This window comes from Myotis daubentonii, chromosome 4, assembly GCF_963259705.1.
Source record: "Myotis daubentonii chromosome 4, mMyoDau2.1, whole genome shotgun sequence".
In the NCBI taxonomy this organism is placed as follows: domain Eukaryota; kingdom Metazoa; phylum Chordata; class Mammalia; order Chiroptera; family Vespertilionidae; genus Myotis; species Myotis daubentonii.
The window spans coordinates 8,850,919-8,874,504 of record NC_081843.1 but is presented as its reverse complement, the minus strand read 5'-3'; the positions used below and the strand labels follow the sequence as shown (position 1 = coordinate 8,874,504).

General features: G+C 56.8%; 2 protein-coding genes across 6 annotated transcripts in view; one reads left to right on the top strand and one right to left on the bottom strand.

The window, feature by feature from the left end:
* The window catches only part of NSMCE1 (NSE1 homolog, SMC5-SMC6 complex component), a 29,618-nt gene extending 28,833 nt beyond the window's left edge, over positions 1–785 (top strand). Inside the window, exons 7-8 of the mRNA XM_059692145.1 lie at positions 81–201; positions 594–785. Coding sequence (XP_059548128.1) covers positions 81–201; positions 594–673 — 201 coding nt within the window. The 3' untranslated portion in view covers positions 674–785. The remainder of the gene's footprint in view (positions 1–80; positions 202–593) is intronic.
* Positions 786–5,870: 5,085 nt separating this feature from the next.
* On the bottom strand, positions 5,871–23,500 carry KDM8 (lysine demethylase 8). Of its 5 annotated transcripts, XM_059692142.1 has the most exons (9): positions 23,027–23,183; positions 21,239–21,761; positions 18,967–19,133; positions 17,024–17,156; positions 11,931–11,975; positions 7,968–8,117; positions 7,225–7,317; positions 6,946–7,130; positions 5,871–6,402 (listed from the first exon to the last, which is right to left on the bottom strand). In XM_059692142.1, the coding sequence occupies exons 2-8, from the start codon at positions 21,731–21,733 to the stop codon at positions 6,966–6,968; spliced, it is 1,248 nt and encodes a 415-aa protein (XP_059548125.1). In that variant the 5' UTR covers positions 21,734–21,761; positions 23,027–23,183; the 3' UTR covers positions 5,871–6,402; positions 6,946–6,965. The 5 variants fall into 5 exon arrangements, with proteins under 5 accessions (XP_059548125.1, XP_059548124.1, XP_059548123.1 ...); XM_059692141.1 differs by lacking the exon at positions 23,027–23,183 and adding an exon at positions 23,192–23,500 and having other exon boundaries at positions 5,871–7,130; XM_059692140.1 differs by having other exon boundaries at positions 5,871–7,130.
* Positions 23,501–23,586: the final 86 nt, after the last annotated feature.

Below are 23,586 nucleotides of genomic sequence, written 5' to 3'. Positions count from 1 at the left end.
CATGTAGCGTGTGGACAGTCTCCTGCAGGTGTGTGCGCGGAGGTGCGAACGGGACTCCAAGCTGTCCGTATTTGTTCCAGGGTCAGAGCTGCGAGACCTGTGGGATCAGGATGCACTTACCTTGTGTGGCCAAGTATTTCCAGTCGAATTCCGAGCCGCGCTGCCCCAACTGTAACGACTACTGGCCCCACGAGATCCCAGGTTGGTGTCCCTGCGGCTCCTGGGCTCTCCTGGCCTGTGGGAGGGGCCCTGGGAGGTGGGGCGGATGTGGGGTCTGCATCAGCAGGGCCGGGACCCCACACGCAGAGGGCTCTGCGGTCAGCGGGGCTGCCTGGTGTGTGCGGTCAGAGGCTCCCTGGAACTCACTAGAAAGCCCCAGGCTCATGGGTCCTGGTCTAGACGAGGCTCTCTCCCAGCAGCTCCCTCGGGTGGTGCACGTGTCACCGGCTCACTCCCCGTCCTCGCAGTGGGTGGAGGGTTAGCAGTGGGCACTGTCAGGCCAGGGTCCCGGGCACGTCACGTGTAGCTGGGAACGTGGCTGTTGTCAGGTGCAACCAGCCCTGCCATTCAGTGTCCTGGTGTTTTCTGTGTAGAAGTCTTCGACCCCGAGAAGGAGCGGGGGGCTGGGCCCTCCAAACCCAGCAGGAAGGCCCTGCGGCCCAGGCAGCACTAGCGGGCGCCGCGGGCCCGGCTGGAAGACCCCGTGCCTCGAGACCACACGTGTCACCTCCTCCGAGCTTTATTTTCCCTTATTAGCAGGTTTGAATAAAACTTACTTCACCGCAGCCCCCTGTGTCACGCGCCCGTCATGGGAAGTGCGTCCTGGCCGATCAGGTCTCCCTGGAGCTCTCTGATACGGGAGCCCTGGGTCGGGTCCCAGCGGGGGAGGTGCCACAGCTCCTGCACAGTGCCGGCCCAGGGGCCACTGTCCTTGCTCAGGTGGCCTCGCCATCACTCTCCAGCTTTGGTTACTTGTCCCTCCAGCACTGGCCAGCCAGACCTGGACTGGTGAGGGCCTTGGCCTTGACCTCCCCATGGTCTGGACCAGGGGTCCTCAAACTTTTTAAACAGGGGGCCAGTTCACTGTCCCTCAGACCGTTGGAGGGCTGGACTATAGTTTTAAAAAAAAAAACTATGAACAAATTCCTATGCACACTGCACATATCTTATTTTGAAGTAAAAAAACAAAACGGGAACAAATACAATATTTGTATTTGCATGTGGCCCGCGGGCCGTAGTTTGAGGACCCCTGGTCTGGACTCTCCTCTGGCCCATGATGCAACTGGCCCAAATGGGCAGGTAGCCTGCAGGCTCGGCTGAAGGTACTCTCCTCAGTGGCTCTTCTGTCCCGGCTCAGTGCCTGGCAGCCCTGCCCATCAGCTGCCCCAGCCCTGAACTGGGGGTTTGGCCTCGGTGCCTCCTCCTCCCTGGCCTCCTGCATCAAACCTGTCATGGCACCTGGCTGCCCACCTGCCAGGTGGCCCTCAGCCCCCCACAGCTGCCCTGGGCCAGGTCCCTCCCCCACCTCCTCTGCACCAGCTCCTCACTGCTCCTGGCTCCAAGCGGCCCACCTGCTCCGTCTTTTCTACCACAGTGACCGTCCCATGATGCCAATCAGCCTGGCGCCCCTGCTAAAGACCCCGGTGACTGCTGACAGGACTCAGGTCCAGGCACAGGACTCACGGGCCCAGATGATGAGGCCCTTGCACATCTCATGGCCTTTCCTTCCCCCCTTTTCAGCGGGCAGCATTCCTCCCGGTTCCTGAGCGAGGTCCTGCTCCTCCCTGAGCCTTTGCCTTGTCCCCCTGCCCGAACCTCCTCCTCGGAGCCTGCCTGGGCCTGCTGACACCTGCCCACCCTCTAGGTCTTGGCTGGGCGTCACTTCCTGGGTCATCACACTTGCCACGCAATTTCAGTCCCTGTCTTTCTTCCCCTCGGTGTCAGTCAGGACCCTGTTAGTCGGACAGAAAACCCAGCTCCAACTGGTTTAAGCCAGGAAGGCCTGGGCCAGAGGGGCCTCCGGAGAGGCTTGACCCGGTGTTCTGACGGCACCGAGCATCCAGGCCCCCCCCCCCCCCCCGTGTCAGCAGGAAGAGGGGGGGCTGTTAGTGCCTCCCCCACTCGGCAAACATCCTCCTGGTTTACAGCTCAATCGGATACTTGCAGAGGCGGGACGGATGGTCCAATTGGCATGCGCACCTGGGGCTCACCTATGGACCTGGGAGCAGCCCCTCAGAAACCACATGGCTGAGCAAACTGCAGGTGCTGTTACCAGGCAGAGAGTGAACTGTGGGTACCAGATGGGTGGGGAGGCCTCCATCGGGGAAGGCAGGGGTGCTCTGCCTGGTCCCTCCATAAACCAGTGTGAAGTGGCACTAGGCGTGGACGGATGACACCTGCTGGTGGGAGGCTCACCCTCCCCGTGCAGTCCTGCGTCTGGACCCTCCTGCCAGCCTCCCAGGCAGTGAGAAGGCTGAGCTCTGAGCCAGCTGGGGTCCTGCCCCGTCCTCACAAGGCACGTGCCAGCCGATTGGCAGAGGCCTGTGGGTGCCCATGACTGACTGGGTTGCGGGTTCAGTTGTGTCAGGCAGGAGCAGGCGCCATCCTGGCGGCTGCAGGACTTTTGGGAGGGAATGAGGGAGCTTGCAGAGACGTGGGGAAGGCCGGAGAACAGTCCGGAAAAGCCCGGGCGGTCAGTCACTCCGGTCACAGGGCACTGTTGCCACCGTAAACGAACCCCGGCGGATTCAGTCATCCTCCCGACGCCCTCGGGATGCAGCCCCAGGGCTGGTCCTCAGGACTGCGAGGCTGCTCTCCCGGGAAAGGTAGTCTCCCAAATGCAACCCATGAAGAAGGGAGGCTAGACGCCGGGGCTAAGAGCAAACCGACCCCCGGAGTGGGGGCAGGGCAGCTCGTTTGTCCGGGCAGGTGGCTGGTCTTAGCTGCCAGGGGGGGCAGGGTCTTCCTGCAGGTGCAGCTGAGTCCTAACTGTGACCCAGGAGCTGAGCTCCTTGCTGCTGGGGAGACTGGCCCTCCTGCTACCAGTCTCCCCTGGGCTCACACCAACCTGCACTTCCTGCGGACTCCTTGGCCCGGCCCACCCACAACCCGTACACAAAACCCCAAAGTCCTTGCCTGACACTCAAGGCCGCTGTGATGGCCCTGCCCGCTCCCTGCGCAGCCTGTCTGCTCTGTGGCCCCTGACAGTCGCGCGGGAGTTACTGACTGCACCGACACTCCCTGCTCTTTGGGTTTCCTGTCTTCCTTTCAGGCCCTTCTCACAGCAACACGCAGCCCACCTGCCGCCCTGGCTTAGCCCCGTCCTTCCCTCTGCTGCTGTAGCCCAGCCCCTGCCCCTGCCCCTGCCATTCTCCCGCTGCCCCCGTCGCACCAGCTCCTCCTCGCCCACGGCTGACACTTTCCTGCCTCAGGACCGTTGCACCTGCTCTTGGAGCTCCTTCATGTCCCCACCAACCCTCCCCTTGTCACATTTTAACTTGTGACCGTTCTGTTGTCTGCGTCGCACTCATCACTCGGCATGATCCCACTGTCACTGTCCTCACTGGCCCCCACGGCAGTGTGAACCACACGGGAGGGGCCTTCCCCGGCTCAGTCCTGTCCGATGGGCGGGCGGCGGGTCCTCGTGCCAGCACCTGCCCTGGGCTCAGGGAACAGCAGTTTGGCACTTTTCCCCAAGCTTATCTCAATTCTAGCTGCATATCTAGGCGACGTTGGAGCCTTGCCCAGAGGACACGCCCATCTGACAAGGGGCGTTTGCTTGAGGTAGGCAGGCCTCCATGTCAGTTTTTTCAATACACACACACACACACACACACACATTATTTCAGAGAGGAAGGGATAGAAACATCAATGATGAGAATCATTGACTGGCTGACTCCTGCACACGCCCTACTAGGGATCAAGCCCGCAACCTGGTCATGTGCCCTGGACTGGAATTGAACCCAGGACCCTTCAGTCTGCAGGCCAATGCTTTATCGATTGAGCCGAACCGGCTAGGGCCACATCAGGTTTGAATGATCTCTCCTCTGGTCCCTACCGTTAGAATCACATTCCAGATGAACCGCTGTTCTTCCACAGCGGCTCAGAGCAGGAGTGGGCAGCTGTGAAGGCTGGGCCCATGGCGGAAGCTGGAGCCGCAGCCGCCCTCCCCTGTGACGGGTGAGTTCTGCTCAAGACCCCTGAGTTACGCTCCTCCATGGCCAGCAGCTGCCATGCCTCACTACCTTCAGTGGTGGTATTTGCTGGAAATTCTTCATGTGAAGAATTAGGTGAGTAACTATTAATGATGCCAGAGGGGGGAGGAAATCCTCACAGGCAGTTGCTCAGAGCTCGACTCCACATTCTTTTGCCCTGGCATTGGCCATCCTTCGTGCACGCTGCCCACTGAGATCACTCATCACATCAGCTCCACCGCCTGCCTCCCTGCCACCAGCCAGCTTTCCTGTGTTTATTCCAAGTCTCTGCTCAAATCTATGAAACCCCGAGACCTTTGTGATCAAGTTCAATCTCCTTGGCCAGTTACATTAGCCACCATTTCAGCTTTCACCACCGACTTTCCAGCCTCTCCTAGTGACCAGGTGGCCTGGGGTTTCTGAGCCCCCAGGTTGGGTCCTGGTGCCGGAGGATGTGGAGCTGATCAGCTATGTCATCTTCTCCCCTGGGGAGACCCACCTGCCAGAGGAGAGACTGAAGCCAGGGCCAGGTCAGCAGGTGGCGGGAGGGAGGCCTGGTCTGGGCTTCCTCCACGGCATCCCTGTCATGCAGCCACTGCACCTGCTTTGCTGTTTCTGCTTAAACTGCCTGAGCTGGGTTTCTGCCACCAGTGAGCCCCAGCCACTGGCAGCCAGAGCCGACACAGCCTCGACTCCATGACCTTTGATTTTATCTTGTGCCACAGCCCTCACCTGTCCTGGCCTCTTGCAATCCCAAACAAAGGAGCTGCACCCCTGCCTCCAGGCCCACACTGTGTCTTCTGTGTGTCCTACCAGAGGCCCTCGAATCCCCTGGTCCAATGCTTCCTTTTCCCTGTGACCACCTCACATGGTCCCACCAGCCTCCAGCACCGTGATTACTGCCAACGAATTGGACCGCCCCTCCCCTGCCCCCGCCGGCCTGCCCAAGGCTGGGAGCAGCCTGCTGCTCTGTCCTGTCCTCAGTGCCCGAGTGCTGCCTGCCCAGAACAGCCTGTGGGACTGAGCCCTACCCTGTGGATCTGACACTCCCCCGGGAGACATGTCAGAACCGAAGTAAACTGCAGGACACCCAGCTCGTGTCGCAGACTTGCTTGGTGCCCCCTGCCCATGTGGTGAGCAGAAGTGTCAGGAGTGTTCCAGAGCCTGGTGTGTACTGAAAAGGAAAACAGTGGGGCTCCTCCCTTAGCACCGCTGTTACAGGTGACGCCGCCTGTATGGACCGGCGTGTGTCTCCGACCGCCGTGCGCTGTCTCCTGGGATGGGTTCCAGAAGAGGATGAGCAGGCCCAGCAGCGGGCGTGAGCCTGTAAGGCTGGGCTGCTGCGAGCCTGCCGAGCTGAACTGCCAGCAGGACATCCTCCTCCTCAGCACGGAGGAGTTTTAAACAAGCTGCTATAATGTAGCTGGGAGCTTGTCCTAACTGCATAATGTTGAGTATTAGTGAGATTGTGGAACTTTGTTGTTATTCCTCTTCCAAGGACACTTTCCCATTGAGTTTGAGAGAGAGATACACCAATTGATTGCCTGCCACACGCACTCCAACCGAGGATCGAACCCGCAACCCAGGTACATGCCCTTGACTGGGAATTGAACTCACAACCCTTTAGTGCTTGGGCTAGTGCTCTAACCACTGAGCAACCAGCCAGGGGAAGATTGCACTTTTTTAAAGGTTTATTATAAGCTTTTAACATTTCTTTTGTGATTGGTTTGCAACAGATTACTGTTTACCTCACGGTCACGGTGTGACAAGTGTCACCTGCAGGCAGTCCTGCATAAATGGCACTAATGGGGGTCTCGTGGACGGCAAGCAGGTCCAGGGCCTTCCTGGTGTCAGCTGTGGGGATCTGCCTGCCTGTCTTCAGTCACAGGGCTGGGGGAAGTCTTAATGGCTAAACACAAACAACAAGCTACGTTTATACAAACAAAACCAACACATTTATATGAACAAAATAAAAGTACATGGAAAGCCTGACATCCGGGCCTCTCCCCAGAGAGCAGTGAGCTGGGAGCTGGGAGGCTGGAGCCCCCGGGGGGCAGGAGGGGCTGCCCGGCGCTGGCGAGGGGTCGCTTTCTTGCTTTGGGAACAGCCTCCTGAGAGGGCGCCCAGGGAATGCACCACGCAGTTCCCTGAAGGCAGGTCACACCTCAACAGTGACAGCACGGAAACGGAGCTCGGCTGCAGTGTCGTCCTGATGTGCCAAGGTTGCAGGTTCCATCCCCGGTCACGTGAGAACCAACCAATGAATGCATAGGTAACAAACTGATGTCTCTCTCTCCCACACTCCCTTCCTCTCTCCAAAATCGATGAGTAAAATAAATAAATAAAAAAAGAACCAAAAAGGATGTCTGTGGACTTCCCATTGCCCAGCAGAGGTCTGAGCTCTCCAGCAAGCTGGCAAGGACTCTCCCTGTGACCAGGGCCATGCCCACCATGCCCACCTGACTCCAGAACCTGCAGGCTACAGTGTGGAGGCCCCGTCATGACAGCTGTGTGACAAGCATGACTGTCCGGGCTCTGCACACGCTCCACCTCCCAGACCCTCTGGTGAGGACCAATGCCCTGTTTTCTAGGTGGAGACACACTTGCCCAAATCACATGGCACTTAAGCCATGGGGCCAGGTTTGAACCCAGGCCGCCAACCTTAGAGGCCGTTTCCCAACACGTCAGGCCTTATCAGGCCCATGCCTTGCCGTACGGCTGGAATGGCTTTCTGGGCTCTTGCCGCACACACCTGGCCGGCGCAGGGCAGGCCTATGCCCACCAGAAGCTGACAGAGAAGCTCAGGTCCAGGGCCCGCACGTAATGCCAGTATTTAACGGGGATGAACAGCAGCTCTCCCGGGGACAGGATGCAGGACAGGAACGGGGCCTCCGCAAACCTGGGGAACTTCTCCAAGTCAGGATTCTCCACGTCAACCTGGAGGGAGCAGAACAAGTCACATGCCTGCCTCCAGGCGGTGGTACCTGCCTCCAGGCGGTGGGGGAGGAGCTGCGAGGCCACGCGGGCCCACCTGGCTGGTGTTGTGCAGAAGGTGCGTGTCATGAGGGTAGACCGCCTCCGATTCCTGCGGGGAATACAGGCGGATGTACTTCCTCCCGAGCACCTGGAAGAGAGCGACCGTCAGGGAGCCGGCTGCGACCTCACCTCCCGCTGCAGCTGCCCCACACTGACCGCAGGTCCCTGAACCCCCTCCCTGCCTCTCTGCACCTTCTACGCTGCTCCCGCACCAGCCAGCCCCAGCCCCATCCCCATCCCCGCTGCACATGTGCCGAGTCCAGCGTCTGTCCTCCGGGCCCACTGCAGACCAGCGCCTGTCACTGTGGCCGATCGCTAGGCACTGCTGTGACAGCCACCGTCCCAGTGCGCTTCACGTGGACCAGCTCCGACCCCACCGCCAGGGGGCGGGTCCTCCCCACCACAGAGCACAGGGCCGGTGAGGCAGCGTGAGCTGCCCGGTTCACAAAGCGCTGGGGCCGAGCGGTGTGCAGGGGGCAGCCTGCTCTGTGCACCCATCCGCCTGGCTGGAGGCATGTTCCCATCGGCTGGACCCTGTGCTTAGGAAACACTAAGGCCGCTGCACAGCTGCCCTTCCTTGCCCTCTTCCAGGTCCCAGGAAACCAGGGGCCGAGCAGCTGCTCCCCATGGGGAGGGTTCTGGCAGGAGAGGCCAGCCAGGCAGGGGCGGGAGGGGAGGCAGCCATGAGGCAGCACTGGGCCGGGCGTGGGAGCGGCAGGTGCTCTGGAGGACTCCCACCTGGGCCAGGAAGTTCTGCTGGGGATCCTGGTGAAGGGGGGACACGGTGCCCGGGGGCCCAAACCAGGCGTTGATGGTGATCTCTTCCTCCTCCCCGTCGCCCAGGCAGCAGTAGTCAGGGATGCTGATGTCCTGCTTCAGCTCCGGGATCTGTGGGTGGCAGAGCAGGCGTGGGAGGCAAGGCCAGGCCGGGCACGCCAGCCCAGAAGTCACAGGACTACCTGACAGAAGGCCAAATGCACGCTGTCCTCCTGTGTAATGCACGACTGGGCATCACGTGCTGGACAGCAATTTAAAACTCAATTTGAAAAATGTAATCATAGGGAAGAGCTGATTTTATGTCAGATTTGTTTCCATGTCATATGCATTTTATGTGTCTTTGCTTTTAAAAACCCAACACCAGTGCTTTGTCTTTGTACTTAAGGATAAACCAGTTGGGGTGTCCGGCGACATTTTCACTTAAATGTGCTCATCTCCTCTCTCAGGCTGCACAAGGGGCTCAGGCAATCTACGTGAATATAATTTCTTATAAATGTGTCTTTAATGGGTTTAATTCACCCTTAAAAAAAATAAACCAGTTGGTAATTTTCTTTTTCTTTTTTTCTTTCAGGTAGTAATTTTCTAAAGAGTTAATTATTTTAAAAAATCAGAACAAAAAGAAAATGGGACTGACGATCACATCTCTGGGGGGAAGAGCTCCCAGATCTACCAAAGGTAAAGAGCAACGCCGCACGCGCCCAGTACCGTAGTTATAAAGACCAGCGGACCAGCACCCGACTGGAGCAACTGTGGTAAGTAAGGGTTAACGTACACAGTTCGTTCAAAATTATAAGGATCCCACTACAAAGGACAAAAACGAGATAATACCTAGAAGTGAATGAGATATAAAGGCGCGGTTCAGTCCCGTTAGCAAAAAATCCAAATGAGACGTCATCGTTTCCCACCCATCAGACTGAAGAGTGACAGCAGCCAGCGTGGTGAGGATGTGGTGGAAGGGGTGCCCACGCCGGGCTGCTGGTGCGCCACGCGGGAAGCCATTCAGATAGCGAGGCGGTCCTGTGCACAAGGCTTCAAAGCCTGCGCGTCTGACAGATGGAAGCGAGCTGTGCTGCGCTCCCGGGTGGGGTGTTGAGGCTGTGATGTCCCGCTCCCAGGAGGAGGAGGCTGCCAGGAAAGCAGGTGCTGTGGGCTCGCTGCCCGCGCCATCAGTGTCTGCATCTCGTCTGACGTCAGTGCGTCCGATAAGATGTACTTGAAGATGGTCCCTCTACTGCTTCCTCACCGCCCCTGCCTCCCCAGCCCACGCCCTCTTTTGGGCAGAGGCAGCCTGTCGTCTTTGCCTCAGAGGAGGAGGAAGGGAGGACACTGGAAATCAAGGTGGCTTCCTCCTCTAAAAGCCGGGGAGGGTATAGAGCCGGCACACAGGCCGGGCACAGGGACCGCCCGAGACAGACAGTCTGCGCTCAGTGAGTGAGAGGAGACATTTTCCCTGCGAGCCCAGCCCATTTTGTACTCAACCAGCCTTCCTTTATGGCTTTAACTCATGCGATTCTTTTTGGGCCCAGGCTTCAGTTTCCCTTGAATTTCCCAGAGCCTCAGGGCCACCGCCAGCACAGGCAACCCTGGCGGTGCGGGCAGGGTGTGCTGGTCCTGGCCTCATGCGGAAAGAACCAGCCAGCGGCTCCCAGTGAAGACACCTCTCACCCTGGATGAACCCACCTCCTGCCCCGACCCCCAGTGCCGGCCCCACCAGAGCAGCCTCCAGCCCCACCCCGAGGGGTGTGGGTCCCTCACAAGCCCCCGGAGGGGCCAGCTGAGCCCAGGGGCCTTCCCAGCCTGAGAGGGATGGGACCGCCTGGAGCCGCCTCTGCTACTCGCCTCGGGGGCTTTCAGAGGAAGCGCCTGGTCTGAAGGTGCCCAGTGTCAGGTGCCAGGTGTCCTGGGCAGGGAGCCTGGCCACGCCATCCCTGCAGGGGGGCTACTGCGAGTTGGGGTGCTGGGAACAGCTGGAATGTCCTGCAGGCACCCTGACCAGACCCTGCAGTCTGCGGTCTAAGTCTGTCTCAGCAGCCGGTGTAGACACAGAAACGCGTCTTTGGGCACTGCTCTGGGCTAAGGGAGAAGGCCCTGTCTGCGGTTTCCGGGATCACCCCATCCCAGGCCCTGTCCGCGGTTTCCGGGGATCACCCCATCCCAGGCCCTGGCCACTCCTCACCTTTTGGGTCCCTGCTCCAATGTTACCCCCAAGACACCTTCCCTGGCTGCCCCACCCAGAGAGCCACTCTCCCGCCAGCCTCCTCCTGGAGCCCCTCCTTCCTCTGGGGGCTCCTCACCATCTGAGGTGATGGTCTTAGGCCCCGGGGGCAGGGAGTGACTCTGACGTCTTTAGCCCCGTATCCAGGGCAGACCCAGTGCTTGGTGCACAGGGGCCTACAGAGAAGCCCACTCCCTCGTGGCCCCGGGTCCTGGCCCAGCCACACCCCCAAGTGCTGAGTGAGAAGTGAGGGGTGGGCACGTGGAAGGGTCTGGGTAGAAAGCCGAACTTCACCCCTGTCCCCAGGACGAGCCTCCTCTGGCTGCCCAGCGTCCTCAGTAGACAGCGCTGCAAACGGAGCGCAACCTCATTCCTGCCACTTCTCTTGGTTCTCGGGTTGTTTGCATTTAAAAACAAGTCTACCTTTTCTCATTATGATGAGCGTTCACACTCATTCTAGAGGATTTGGAAACTACAGAAATGAGAAGGAAAAGACCGCTCAGCGCCCACAGACAATCACTGCTATCTCCTGTGGCATTTCCCGTCCTCAGCACAGCGAAGCGCATCCTTTACGTAGTCCTGCACCCTGGTTTTCTCCCTCCCACAGCCAGGACGTCCCGAGCTCCCGGGACCGCTTCGTGAGCTCCAAGTTTGGCGGCTCTGGAGCCCCCGTCACCTCGAGCCCAGCCACCGAGCCCCAGGATGGAGGCCACATGGCTGGGAGCTCCCAGTGATGCCCATGCCGGCCAGGGTCACGCTCTGCTGTCTGTTCACAGGCGCTGATTTGTGGCAACGGCACCTCTGCTCCCTACACTGTGTCCCTCCCCCCAACCCCCATCACTGTCCCTCCCTGGCTGTCCTGCCGGATTCCATTGGAAATGCTGCCTCTTACAGGAACCCTCCTGTTAAACACCTCACAGGGCTCCCTGCTGTTTTCCAGATAAATCTGAGTTCTTGGCCTGGCATTCAAGGCCCTCCCCAGTTTGGCCCCAGCTTTCCTCCTCGCCGGCTCCTTGCTCTGCAATTCTGGACAAACCCTCCCCAGCTGGTTGATGTACCCAACACGGCCGTCCCACTGGCCCCTCTGGCCTCTGAGTGAGGCACTGCCCGCTGGGAGCTCCTCCTGCCTCTGGCCTCGCTGCGCGCCCTTCCTCCCAGCTGCAGCCTGCGCCCCCTTCCTCATTCAGTCTTCAGCAGGTGTGTCCTCGGGGCCTTAAATCCGGCCCACCAGGCTGGGTACCCAGGGAGTCAAACCCGGCCCCTGCCACGAGTGCGCAGGCCCAGGGTGGGGAGAGCCTTGCTGGGGGGGACATGAGACGTGTCAGGGCGGTGCCAGGACCTGCCCAGAAAACTGTTGCAGGGAAGGCAGCGACTCGCCCTTGCCTGGCTGCCCGGGACTCCTTCTCCAGTTCTGACCACACCTGAAGCTGTGGACTCCCCCAGCTACCCCCGCCCCTACTCCCCGCTCCCGCTCCACCCGCTTCGCCATCCTGGGGCCCTGGGCTCTCAGGCCTGGTGGCCTTGCCTGCTCTCCTGCCACCTACTGGTGAGGAGGGCGATGCACAGGGTGCCAGTCTGCTCTCTGCAGGGAGCAGCAGCAGTGGGTGGCAGATGAGGCTGCTACCCTTTGCTGCCCTCTGGGGTCAGGGCCCAGGAAGGGAGGAGAGGAGCTGAGAGTGAAGGGCAGAGGAGCGCGGACTCAGACCTACCTGGTCAAAGAGCTGGTGCTGGGCCAGGTACCCGACGTCCCTCGGCTGGTCCATGGGAGAAAAACCAGAGGCAACACGGAAAGCCCGTTAGTGGTGATGGACGCCCTCCAGGTGCTACTACTGTTTAGCTGGCTCTCAGCACGCCATGCCCCTGCCCCTGCCCAGCCCTGGGCAGCCACACGGAGGGCCCCCTCTGTCCTGCTGGTCCCCCTCCTCCCACCCAGCGGCTGATGTGGTCTCAGGACCCGTGCTGCCTCGGCCAGAGGTTGCTGGAGCTCGTCGGCCTGTGCCCAGGGCTCAGCTGACTCAGATTAAAAATGAAGGGGCAGGCCCTGGCCAGGCAGCTGAGTTGGCTAAGCATCGCCCCCAGACACCAAGATTGTGGGCTGGATCCCTAGTCAGCGCACATACAAGAGGCAATCAGCGAACGCAGAGTGGAACAGACTGGTGTTTCTCCGCCTTCCTCTCTCTAAAATCAATTTAAAAAGGGCAAATACGTTGGTCAGATCACTCCTTTCTGCCGTGGAGCCGCGGAGTCAGCATCGCTGGTCTCCCCTCCCGCAGTCATCAACCCGACTAAGTCCGAGTCTCCCAAAGAGCCCACAGCTGCCAAGGCTCTTCATCGGAGGTGTGAGCTTTGAAACAAACGATGTGAGTCGGAGGAGCCCTTCTGAGCCAGGGGGACACAGGCTGCGATGAGATCAATCACCAAGTGCCCCTGAGGCTCTGGGTTTGTCATGATGCCAAGCAGGTGGATGCAGCCACGAATGCCAGGTCAGCAAGGGCTGTGTCCAGCGGAATCTCAAAGACCTGGTCCCCATCGCACTGTGAGGAAGATTCCTGCTGGTTGCATTGAAGAAGAGACAGGAGAACTCGCCTAACAGGCTATTCTGAACTGTGGGAAGATGGAGTGATTGAAATCATGACTGAGCCAGGCAGTGGCGAGAGGCGAGGTTGGCTTTGGTGACCTGACTCCATAGACAAGACTGTCATTCAGAAATAACATCCTGCGAATGGCCACACTGAGAAGTAGGGAGAGCGCTGTCCAAGCAAGAGGTGGCCAGCGCCAAAGAGGTCGAAGGTTCTGGAAACTTCGGAGGTGGCCATGGAGGTGGTTTGGCGGGAATGACGACTTTGGTCGTGGAGGGAACTGTGTGGCTGAGTGGCTCTGGTGGCAGTGGGGATAGTAGCTGTCGTGGGTTGGAAATGACGGAAGCAGTTTTGGAGGTGGCGGAAGCTACAGTGATTTTGGCATCTTCAAATTGTGGGCCCGTGAAAGGAGGAAACTTTGGAGGCAGAAGCTCTGGCTCCTATGGTGGTGGAAGCGAACACTTTGCCAAACCACGAAACCAAGGTGGCTGTGGGAGTTCCAGCAGCGTCAGGTTTAATTACAGGAAACAATGCTCAGCAGGGGAGGAGAGCAGAGAAGGGCCAGGGAAGCTGCAGGCTACAGCGACTTGTGAACTCAGCCAAGCTCAGTGGTGGCAGGGTCTCGCTGCTACCCAGACGACGTGGTTTAGATCAGCGGTCCGGTGGTCCGCAGAGGTCTGTGGGGTCTGAAAGGCTGGCGACCGCTGGTTTAGACAACACTCATGTGAAAGGGCAAAAACCTCGAGGACTGTGCTTGTGGCTAATTGTGTAACAGGTTATTTTAGTTTCTGTTCTGTGGAAAGTGGAAAGCATTCCGACAAAGGGTTTTGATGTAGATTTTTGCACCATGCTGTTGATCGCTAAATGGAATAGTTGGATCATGACACCGAGCGAACGTGTCTTTTATTACACGTGCTGGGTAAGGCTAGGCTGCTCTGAAGCCATCCTGGTAAATTACCCCAAAGGTGTGACGTCGGAATCACTTCAGAGTGATGTCAGGTTTCATCTGAAACTGCTGGGCACAGAAGCCAGTGTCTTCAGGAACCCTGGGGTGCTGAACTGACATCTACTGTGTCGTGGCCTGGAGTTCACCGTTAAAAGGGTCACCCACGAAGAGTCATGGAGTCTGTTAGGTTATTACTGATTGGTGACATGTCCTGTGTAATATATCTACACTGAATTACAGCAGCAGATAAAATTACAGATGGGAATGAAACCTGTGTATCACCCATTACCATGTGTAATCAATAAACAATTTAATATCCTCTTGGAGAAAAAATGAAGGGGATGATTTAAAAAAATAAAAATGGAATCATATTAATATATTATATGTATTACTTTGAAATCTGCTTTTGTCATTTCACCACGAATCTCTCAAGTCGATACATACGTGTCTGACTCATTCTTTTGATGGATACTTCTTTATTGACAGATACACTGTTATTAACTCACCTTTCCCCCTACTGGTGGACACTGGGGTTGTTCTGCCCATTTGGGGTGTTCGCTAGTGTTTCATCAACAGCCTAATAGTTTGGTCCTTATATTCACACTAGTGGCCCGGTGCATGAAATTCGTGCACATTAAAATGGAATTAATTAGAGGAACTATTTTAATATTGTTGTTTGCCCTTTCTCTATAATAGAAATGTCAGGGACAAAAGAAAATTAGTAAAATGTATATAAAAACCTCCCTCCTGTCAGAGTCTGGGGTGTGCCGCGGGACCCAGAGTCAAGTCCCTGCCCACCCGTGCACGACTCGAAATCGCGCGAGACCCAGACCCAGCCTGCCTCACCCCCGTCAAGCCCTACAAGGCAGGGGGCTCGGCCTCAGGTCCCCGGGCCCCGTCACGAGGGCGTGACGACCATATGCATATTAGCTCTTTATTACATAAGATACTATGTCCAAAAGCAGAACTGAGACAAGGAGTATGTGCTTTTTAAATTTTCATAGCTTCTGCCAGGTTATTTGCCCCAAAGTTAAATGAGTTAGACTCTTTCCAGCAATTAATCTGAGCGCCCATTTTCCTACATCTTTGGAGATTATCACTGTGTGAAAGGTCAGTTTCACACACCGGCCCCGGGCCTCGGTGAGGATCCATTGGAGGAGTGGAGGGATGCCGGGCGCGGCCCTCGGGCTCCAGCGTGGAGTTGGCTTGGCCTCAAGGTCTGAGGCTGAAACGGTGTTGAAGGAAAGAAGTTCCTCCAGGATTCCTCAAAAATCTGTCTTTCTGTCTCTCTCCTTCATTCTCTCTTCCTTCCCACAAACAGTTTACAGAATGCCAGACCCTGCACTAGGCACCGGGCAGAGCCAGAGGTAATGTGACCTCCAGCCCCTGGTGCAGAGGACACCGAAGGCCGTGGTAACTGAGTGTCGGCTGTGCTCTTGGAGCTCCCGTGCTACTCCCGCAATGACCCTAGGAAGCGTGGGTAACCTCAACCGACCCCAACCGACCCCAACCAACCAAAGGTCAGGGCACTGGCGACCCGAGAGGTTAAGTAACCAGCCAACGACACACAGCCAGCCAGGGCCAGTGCTGGATACAGTGCTGTTCTGCCTGAACTGCAAGTGCACATCCTGACCCACGCACACCCTCTGGCTCCGCCTCTGCCGAGAAAGCAGGCTTCCTCCTGGCAGAGGGAGATGCCCAGGCCCACGGGGTGCATGCCTACAGGGGAGGTGGACGTGCACACGGCACGTCTCTAGCCCACAGCTCCCTTTCCAGGCCTCCAGGTGACAGTGCACTGAGCAGAGATGGGGCCGGGAGGAATGCAGAAGCAGGAATGGAAGGACGTCTGTGAGCCCTGCTGGAGGGGCCCCGCAGCCAAGTGAACGGCACCGAGTGCCGTGGAGGAGGGGAAATGTAGGAGCGCAGAGATGGGTCAGGAAGGGCCACGGGGTGGTCCGTCAGGTGAGAAGCTGAGAAGGCCAAGCGAGGAAACCTTAGCCCCATGGTCACTGACCTGGACCGTCAATGCAGCAGACCCATGCCCAGACTGGTCAGAGCTTTACAGAGCCCTGGGCTGGGGGCGGGCTGCCGGGTGCGGCGGAAGAGCTGCAAAGCACTGATGCTGACTGCGCACACCTTGTGGGGGTCCTTGCCCACCACACGTGCGGGTGGACAGCCCCCCCGAAAGCTCCCCTTCTCCTGGCCAACAGGGATGGTTCAGGCCCCCGCAGACAAGCTGCATTTCCGGCCTCGCTAGTCAGACTCTGAAATGACAAAACAGCGCAGCTGCTTTGGAAAACAGTCTGGCAGTTCGTTCCTAAAAGGTGAAGCGCAGAGCTACCATGAGGTGTCACCGGCAGTGCCACTCAGTATACACCTAACAGAAACAAAACGATGTCCACAAACACTTCACACGAGTGTTTGTAGCAGCATTTCTTTTCTAAATCCTCACCGAGGACATGCTTTTATTGATTTCCAGAGAGAGAGGAAGGAGAGAGAGATACGTGAGAGAGAAACATCGACTGGTTGCCTCCCATATGCGCCCCGACCAGGGATGGAACCCGCAACCTAGCTTTGTGCCGACAGGGAATCGAACCCACAACCTTTTTGGTGTATGGGACGATGCTCCAACCAACGGAGCCACCCGGCCAGGGCTCCAGCAGCATTTTGATACTGACGCAAAGGGCACACAGCTCAAATGCCCCCAATGACGAACGGACAAACAGCACATGGTCTCTCCATACAGTGGAATGCGATCAGCCGTAAAGAGGAATGCAGGGCAGCACTGACAGATGCCACAACCCGGCTGAGCCTTGGAAACTGAGGCTCAGTGACAGAAGCCAGACCCGGAAGGCCACCCATTGCATGACTCCATCTACAGGAAATGCCCAGAACTGGCAAATCCACAGAAACAGGAGCGGGTTAGTAGTTGCCTGGAGATGGGGGACAAGGGAGTGGGAAGCGACTATGACTTAGTTTGGGGTTTCTTTTGGGAGTGATAAAAATTTTCCGGAATTACATAGTAGGGATGGTTGCACAATGTTAGAATATACTCAAGACACTGAAATGTACAACAAAGTTTTTGAAATGAGCCCCTCACGTCCTGTCACGTGGCCCACCTGCCTACCCAGTAGCCTGCCTTCCTGGCTGTGGCCGCCTCCTGACAAGACTCTTAGAGACTGACCACTCCCAACCCTCCAGTGCAGCGCACGGAGTTATGTGCCCAAATGTAATGTGTTCCTCCAATAAGTATTAGGAAGGAGTCAGAATGACATACCTCGTTGAGGATGTAGCAGCTGATGAACTCACTGACCGTCATGAGCCTCTGGGACCATTCCTCGTCGGTGTACCTAGAGCCCACTTCCACCGGGACAGTGCGGCAGCCAGCAATTTCTTGTATATACTCCAAGCTGTCAGAAAATATACACGTCATTTCATCACTATTGCTCGCGCTTGCAGGGCACTCTGCTCAGCACGCTGGACGCTGGGCTCCTCTCAGCATCACCACTTGCGAGGTGGAAGCTGCCACCGCCATTGCACTGACTAACGCCTGTCGCCAACCTTTTGGACCTCACGGACCACCGGTTGGCAACCACAGGACTAGACCCCATGGGCAGAGGTGAGGCTCCGCCCACCTGGCGCTGGACGGCTTTGCGGACAGATCCAATAAACCTCATTTGCCTCAGTTCTCCCCAGCTGCTCTGCCACGGCTTGCCAGGAGCCTTCTCTCTGCACGCCTTGTCACGCAGCTGAGTAAGTGGCCAGCAGTACAGGGTGGAGAAGTGCCTGGGTCTCAACCCCGGTGGCCTGGCATTGACTCCAGACCCTGCCGCAATAGACCTGGGGATCTAGCAAGTTACCTAACCTCGCTGAGCCTCTGGTCATCACTGCAAAATGGTGGTGATGACTGTGCCTGTCCCACAGGAACCAGGACAAAGAGTTACACATGGCAAGGGCCTGTCTTGGCACTTGGTACGCAGTGAAACATGTACCACGCAGCAAACATGTAACACCATTGGCATGCAGTGAAACATGTACCATGCCTGGCACACAGCAAACATGCAACACCACTGGCATGCAGTGAAACATGGAACACGCCTGGCACGCAGTGAAACATGCCTGGCACGTATGCCACATGCTTGCTGGCACGTGGGCTGCTGCAGTCAGAGCTCCTCTGTCTCAGTGGGAGCCACTTCCTCCACAAGGCTACCACCGTGGCAGGCTGACTCGCTCACCCTTCCCTAGAGACCCTCCTCATTTCCAAAAACATGCGCAGCTATGGTGATATGGCCACTCTCCAGCTGCCAGTCTCCCTGAGCCTGAGCCTGAGGCGGGACTACAGGCAGGTGTGAGGAGGAAGCAAATACGAGAGCCGAAGGTGCCAAGAGAAGGGGACAGGCTGTTTCTGGGGCTCTTATTTCTACTCTGAAACCTCAGGGCCCTCGAGAAAGTGCACGAAATTCCCAAGATCCTATAAAACTGTTTAAGAGACTTAATCCTGGACTGCCCTGAAGTCCGAATTAAAAACGGCTTCGGGCAAGCACGTGGGAGGGTGAGAGTCTGAGATCTGGCGAAGAGCCAGAGCTGTGACTGTTGCTGTTTGTTTTCAATCCTTACCCGAGGATTTACTTATTTATTATTGTTTAAAGTACTACATATGTCTCCTTTTCCCCATTTTTATTTTTTTAATTTCAGAGATGAAGGGGGAGAAAGAAACACTGATGTGAGAGAGACACATCAATCGGTTGCTTCCTGTATGCACCTTACCAGGGATTGAACCCGCAACCTAGGTGTGTGTCCTGACCAAGAATTGAATCCACAACTTTTTGTTGTTGTTGTTAATCCTCACCTGAGGATAATTTTTCCATTGACTTTTTAGAGAGAGTGGAAGAGAGGGATGGAGAGAGAAAGAGAAACAATGATGTGAGAGACACACATTGACTAGTTGCTTCCCGAATGCGCTTTGATCAAGGCTGGGGACCGAACCTGCAACCCAGGTATGTGCCCTTGCCCTGCAGCCTTCAGTGTGCAGGCTGATGTTCTAACCACTGAACCACCAGGCCAGGGCTGTCAGTTCTTGTTCAACCCTCAGCCACCCACCCCAGGGCCTGGTAGTGACGTGTCTAGGGGCTGTGCTACTTGGGGATGCTGGGGAGGAGTGCAGGGAGTCTGGGAATGCTGAAATGGAGGGAGAACCTCTGGCCCTCAGCAGCCACCCACCTCCACTTCTTCATGCACGGCCAATGGTCGGCCACGCCTTCCAAGATCACAGGCGTCTGTGGAATCAAATAATGCTTCCTGAAATGCTGCAGGGACGGACAGTGAAGCCGGGGGACTGCTTTCTCTGACCTCATATCGGGAATCGAAACATGGCCATTCCTGGCTTTCTGTTTAAAATAAAACAAAACAGGTGGCAACCACCAAGGAATTTGCATCAATAGTAGGCGAGCTTTGGGGTCATTAATAACAGTAATAGCTAACATTTATTATCATTATTACTGCTGCTTCTACTGTTCACTTCTCCTAAGAGCAAGATATTTTTTTCTTTACCAGGTCATTTCCAATGTTTGTTCAATTATAAAAGTAGTATGTTGCTTTCACAGAAATTCTGCATTAGAGGAAAACTTACTATCCCACACTCCACCATCTAACATAAGGGCATTCTTTCTCCTTCCCTAGTGCCTTCCCCACCATTTCGACACATTGCTGATCTGTGGGTAATATACTCATGATGAACACACAACTCCGCCTCTCCCGTCCAATAATTTATCTAAAGCAGTTTCCCTGATACCACCAGTCCTTGCAATGTCCCGGGAGTGGTTGCGTTATAATTTTCTTAATCATCTCCCACTGACTGACCTGAGTAAGTTACTCTCTGAGCTTCCGTTTCCTCATGTTAAACTACTGGGAGATGAGCTCCCATGTGTGAACCCAGGATGACCGCCTGGCGTGTGTCAGTGTCCTCTGACCCCATCACCGGACCCCAAGCCAGTTCTCTACATTTGCAGCAGTGGCAGCAGCGCAGCTAACATCCTTACATGCAGGCGATGTGCTGGACCTGTACCTGCTTGTTCTCTTCACTGTCACAACAAGCTTTTATGTTCACACTAGAGGCCCAGTGCACGAAATTCATGCATGGGTAGGGTCCCTAGCAGCTGCTGGCTGCCTGCTGCGGGCCGGGGCCTCCCTTCACTGGCTGCCAGTTGCTGGCAGGGCCTTCTTTCGTTCTGCACCGCCCCCTGGTGGTCGGTCAGCACACGTCATAGTGAGCAATCGAACTCCCTGTCGGTTGAACTCCGAGGGGACACTTTGCATATTAGGCTTTTATATATATAGATGTCCCTCATCAAAGAGGCCTTCCCTGAACACTCCCTGAAGCTGCCTCCCCCCATCTTTTACAGCCTCACTCTACTGTCAGTGCTGAGAGGACAGGGCCTGGGCCCTTCTGTACCATCACCTAGCGCTGGCACACCTGGGCCACTGCTGGTGCTCCATAAAGCTGCTGAGAAAACCCCCTCTTACAGGCAAGGGAGCAGCGGGGGCACAGAGGGACTATGACACTTGCCTGACTCACAGGTAGTGGATGGTAGTGCGGGAGCTTGGGCCCAGGCAGGCTGGCTCCAGAGCCTGCGCTCTCAGGCCCTTATCCATTAGCATGTCCACTGGCCAACACCACCCACACCATGAGTACCACCTTGGCCACGAAGCCACCTCCATATGCCCTTGGGACAGACTTAGCATGGGAAAGGGCACTGTAACACCTGGGTCAAAGGGGACAGGTTTTTGTCCCTTGATCTACACGTCTGCCCTGCCCTCTCCGGGGTCAGTGAACACACCATGTACTTAGCTCTTGGCACCCTTGGCAATGCTAGATATTGTACAAAAGCTTGTTTAATAATTTCACAGCTAAAAATGACTGCCTGTTTTTTAAAACCAAGATGAGGGTGAACATTTCCCCACACTGTTTTATAGATGTTTCCTCTTTGTGAACAGACTTGCCCAGAGGTCTGTGTGTCAGCACTGGGCTTTGAAGCCGTCTCAGTAAACCATCCTTTGCCACGTGCACTTAAATACCAGCAGGGACATGTGCAAGGATCTACAGGGCAGGACTGATCAGTCACCTGATCAGAAGACAGCTAACTGTGCTATCTCCCCCCAACTCAGCAACACAGGGACAGAGGCAGCCAGGAAAGTGGGTGGTACTTCAACCAGCTGACCAAGAAGCTGAAAGAGATGGGCTAGCTGGCTGCACTCTCACCCACACAATCCCTGAGCTGTTTCTCTTAGGAACGACGAAGCTGCACCCCCCCTCTCCCAAAAGGACACTGCTTCTGCAGAAACCGGAAGAAGAAATTGAGAAAATAGATGGAGCTGTTCTATTTCCAAGTCGATGGAGATGCTATTTTCAGCCAGAGAGGTGACCTGTCCCTTCTAGAAAAACAGGGCTGTTGGGTTGTGTTAGGTGTGGTCGCGGACAATGCCACCAAGATACCTTGAAGCGGGGCTGCTCCGGGGCCGGACCTTGGGCAGGCCTTTTTCCAGGGAGAAGGTGCGCCTGGAGGACGGCAGCGACTTTAATGAGGATGTCATCGAAGATGGCCGCTCCCATCAGCAGGCCCATGTCACAGGCTCTGAGGGCTGCGGCCACGGTGGCCGAGTCCCCAGGCGCTTCACACAGACACATGGCTTTCAGGAGGCAGCCGAAGGCATAAACCCGACGCCAGTCTTTGTCCACGTCCTGCCACAGCCCGGTGTTGAGTTTCTCCCAGGAGTAGTCAAGGACCGCCTCGCTCGTCTGCAGACACTCGCTCCTTCTGCCCCCGTAGAAGAGGTCGGCGGCTTGCTGCAGCAGCACCACCACACTCCCCTCCACGCTCGCACCGAGGTCCAACCGCAGCTCTTCTTTAGTGGGGGGCAGGAGCGCCCGGAGGGCCTCCCAGAGAGCCCCTGGCCCCGCCAGCGCGTCTCGGTTGCTGTCTTCTGCCATCAGGCCCACCGCCAGCTCAGGCTGAGTGCTGGTGGAGGAAGAAATAAGTTACAGCAAACACCATGAGGGACACTTAAATCCATACAATTCTCTTTTTATAAAATAAAACTGTGATGACTCCAGTGGCCAACATGTCAACCACTGAGATTTAGAAAATATATACAGAGAGAGGGCGACCACATACAGACTTGGTCCCCGGTAGGTTCCTGCAGCTTCCTACACTTGTCCTTTCTAACACACATCTCATGTGCCAGTGCGAGGGTCCTTCGACAATGGGCTTCTCTGCTGGGCATAAACTCGGAGGGCAGGGCCCCATCTGGCTGGGTCACCACTGTGTCTCCAGGGCCCGGCACAATACCAGGCGTGCAGTGGGCACAGGATAAATATCTGTTCCGGAAGAATATTTACTCCTCTTCTCTTGCAAACCTATCCCACCTTTAGTGACCCCCTGCAGGGGCCCGCCAAGGCTTGTGAGCAGGGTTTACTGTTCCAACATCCCTGGAGCGTCTTTGATGATAGCTGCCACATGCAGCGCTAATACCTGCTCACACGTCTCTCTCGAATACCAGCTTGTGAGCTCTTCCAGGGCAAACACATCGCATGGCTCTACGTTGCCCTGGAACCTGTAAGCCGCCGGGCTCACAGCGGGCACTCCACGGAGGCTGCTGAACAGGCGAGACCTTAACTTCTCAGGAAGGAACCTGACGACAGGGCACCATCTGAAACTGAGGTCCTTAGGACTGACCTGGTTTCAAATCCTTGCTCTGGAAATCCCATCCCTTTCTCTCTCAATACTCAGAGACCGAGGCTTTCCCCTGGATAATCAGGACCCGCCCCCTGCCCCCAGGCATCAGAAGGCAGCAGCGGGGCCTGCGAATGGGGTCCCAGTCCCGGCCTCGGTCCGGCTGAACATGACATCTTGACCTACGTTATGGTTCAGCTCCTACTTTCCTGACACACGGACCGGAAAAGACCTCAAAGCTCTCAAGATCTAAGAAAAGATTCATTTCCCTCCCCTCACCTTCTCATCATGGGCACCCAGCACAACCGGAACCCCTAACCCGCGGCGTCCTGTGCCTTTGCCGGAATAATCTATAGCCAAGTTCCTGCTTCTGGGCATTAGCGCCCGTCTCCTGGATGGCGCCCTTCCTCAATAAGACAGCCCGTATTTCTCCACTTCAGCCCCCGTGTCTAGCGTTTGGCTCTGCCTGCACCGGGTGGACGGGCGCTTTCTGTCGCCGTGACCCCAGCCCTCGCCGCCCTGGACGGCCCCCCCTAAGCATGGTGACTTACCGGTTTTCGCATCCTGAGGGGCAACGCGATGCTGATGCTGAGTTAGCTCCTGCCGAGTGGCCGAGTGGGAAAACCCGGTCCTGCAGGCGCCCAGCGCGCGGGCCCCACCTGCTCCCTCGGGCGCGGCACCTGCCCACACCCTCCCGCCTCCCCCAGGCCTCACACCCTTTCCCTCCCGGCGCTGCCCCCGGGGTTGGGGTTCATCTGTGGCGGGCCATTCGGAGCCCCGCGGTTCAAACGTTCCCAGTCGGCCGAGCTCCAGGCCGAAGACAACGCCGATTGGTCCGGCAGCTACGAGTAAGAAACAAAAGACCGCGCAGGCGCACTAGAGTCAAACCAAGGCGACACAAGAACTGCGCAGGCGCAGAACATCCTGGCTTGCAAGCATGCGCAAAATTCTGAAATAAAATCACTGTCCAAGCGCAGGGCCTTTCTCCTACCCGCGGTTGCTCTGGAGAGTTGCTACCCCCCGCATTCTCAGAGCGCATGCGTTGGTTCTGTGGCGTCTCTGACGAGCCTTCCAAGGCGCGTGCGCGAAGCTATCCTCTCTGGATTGGTTC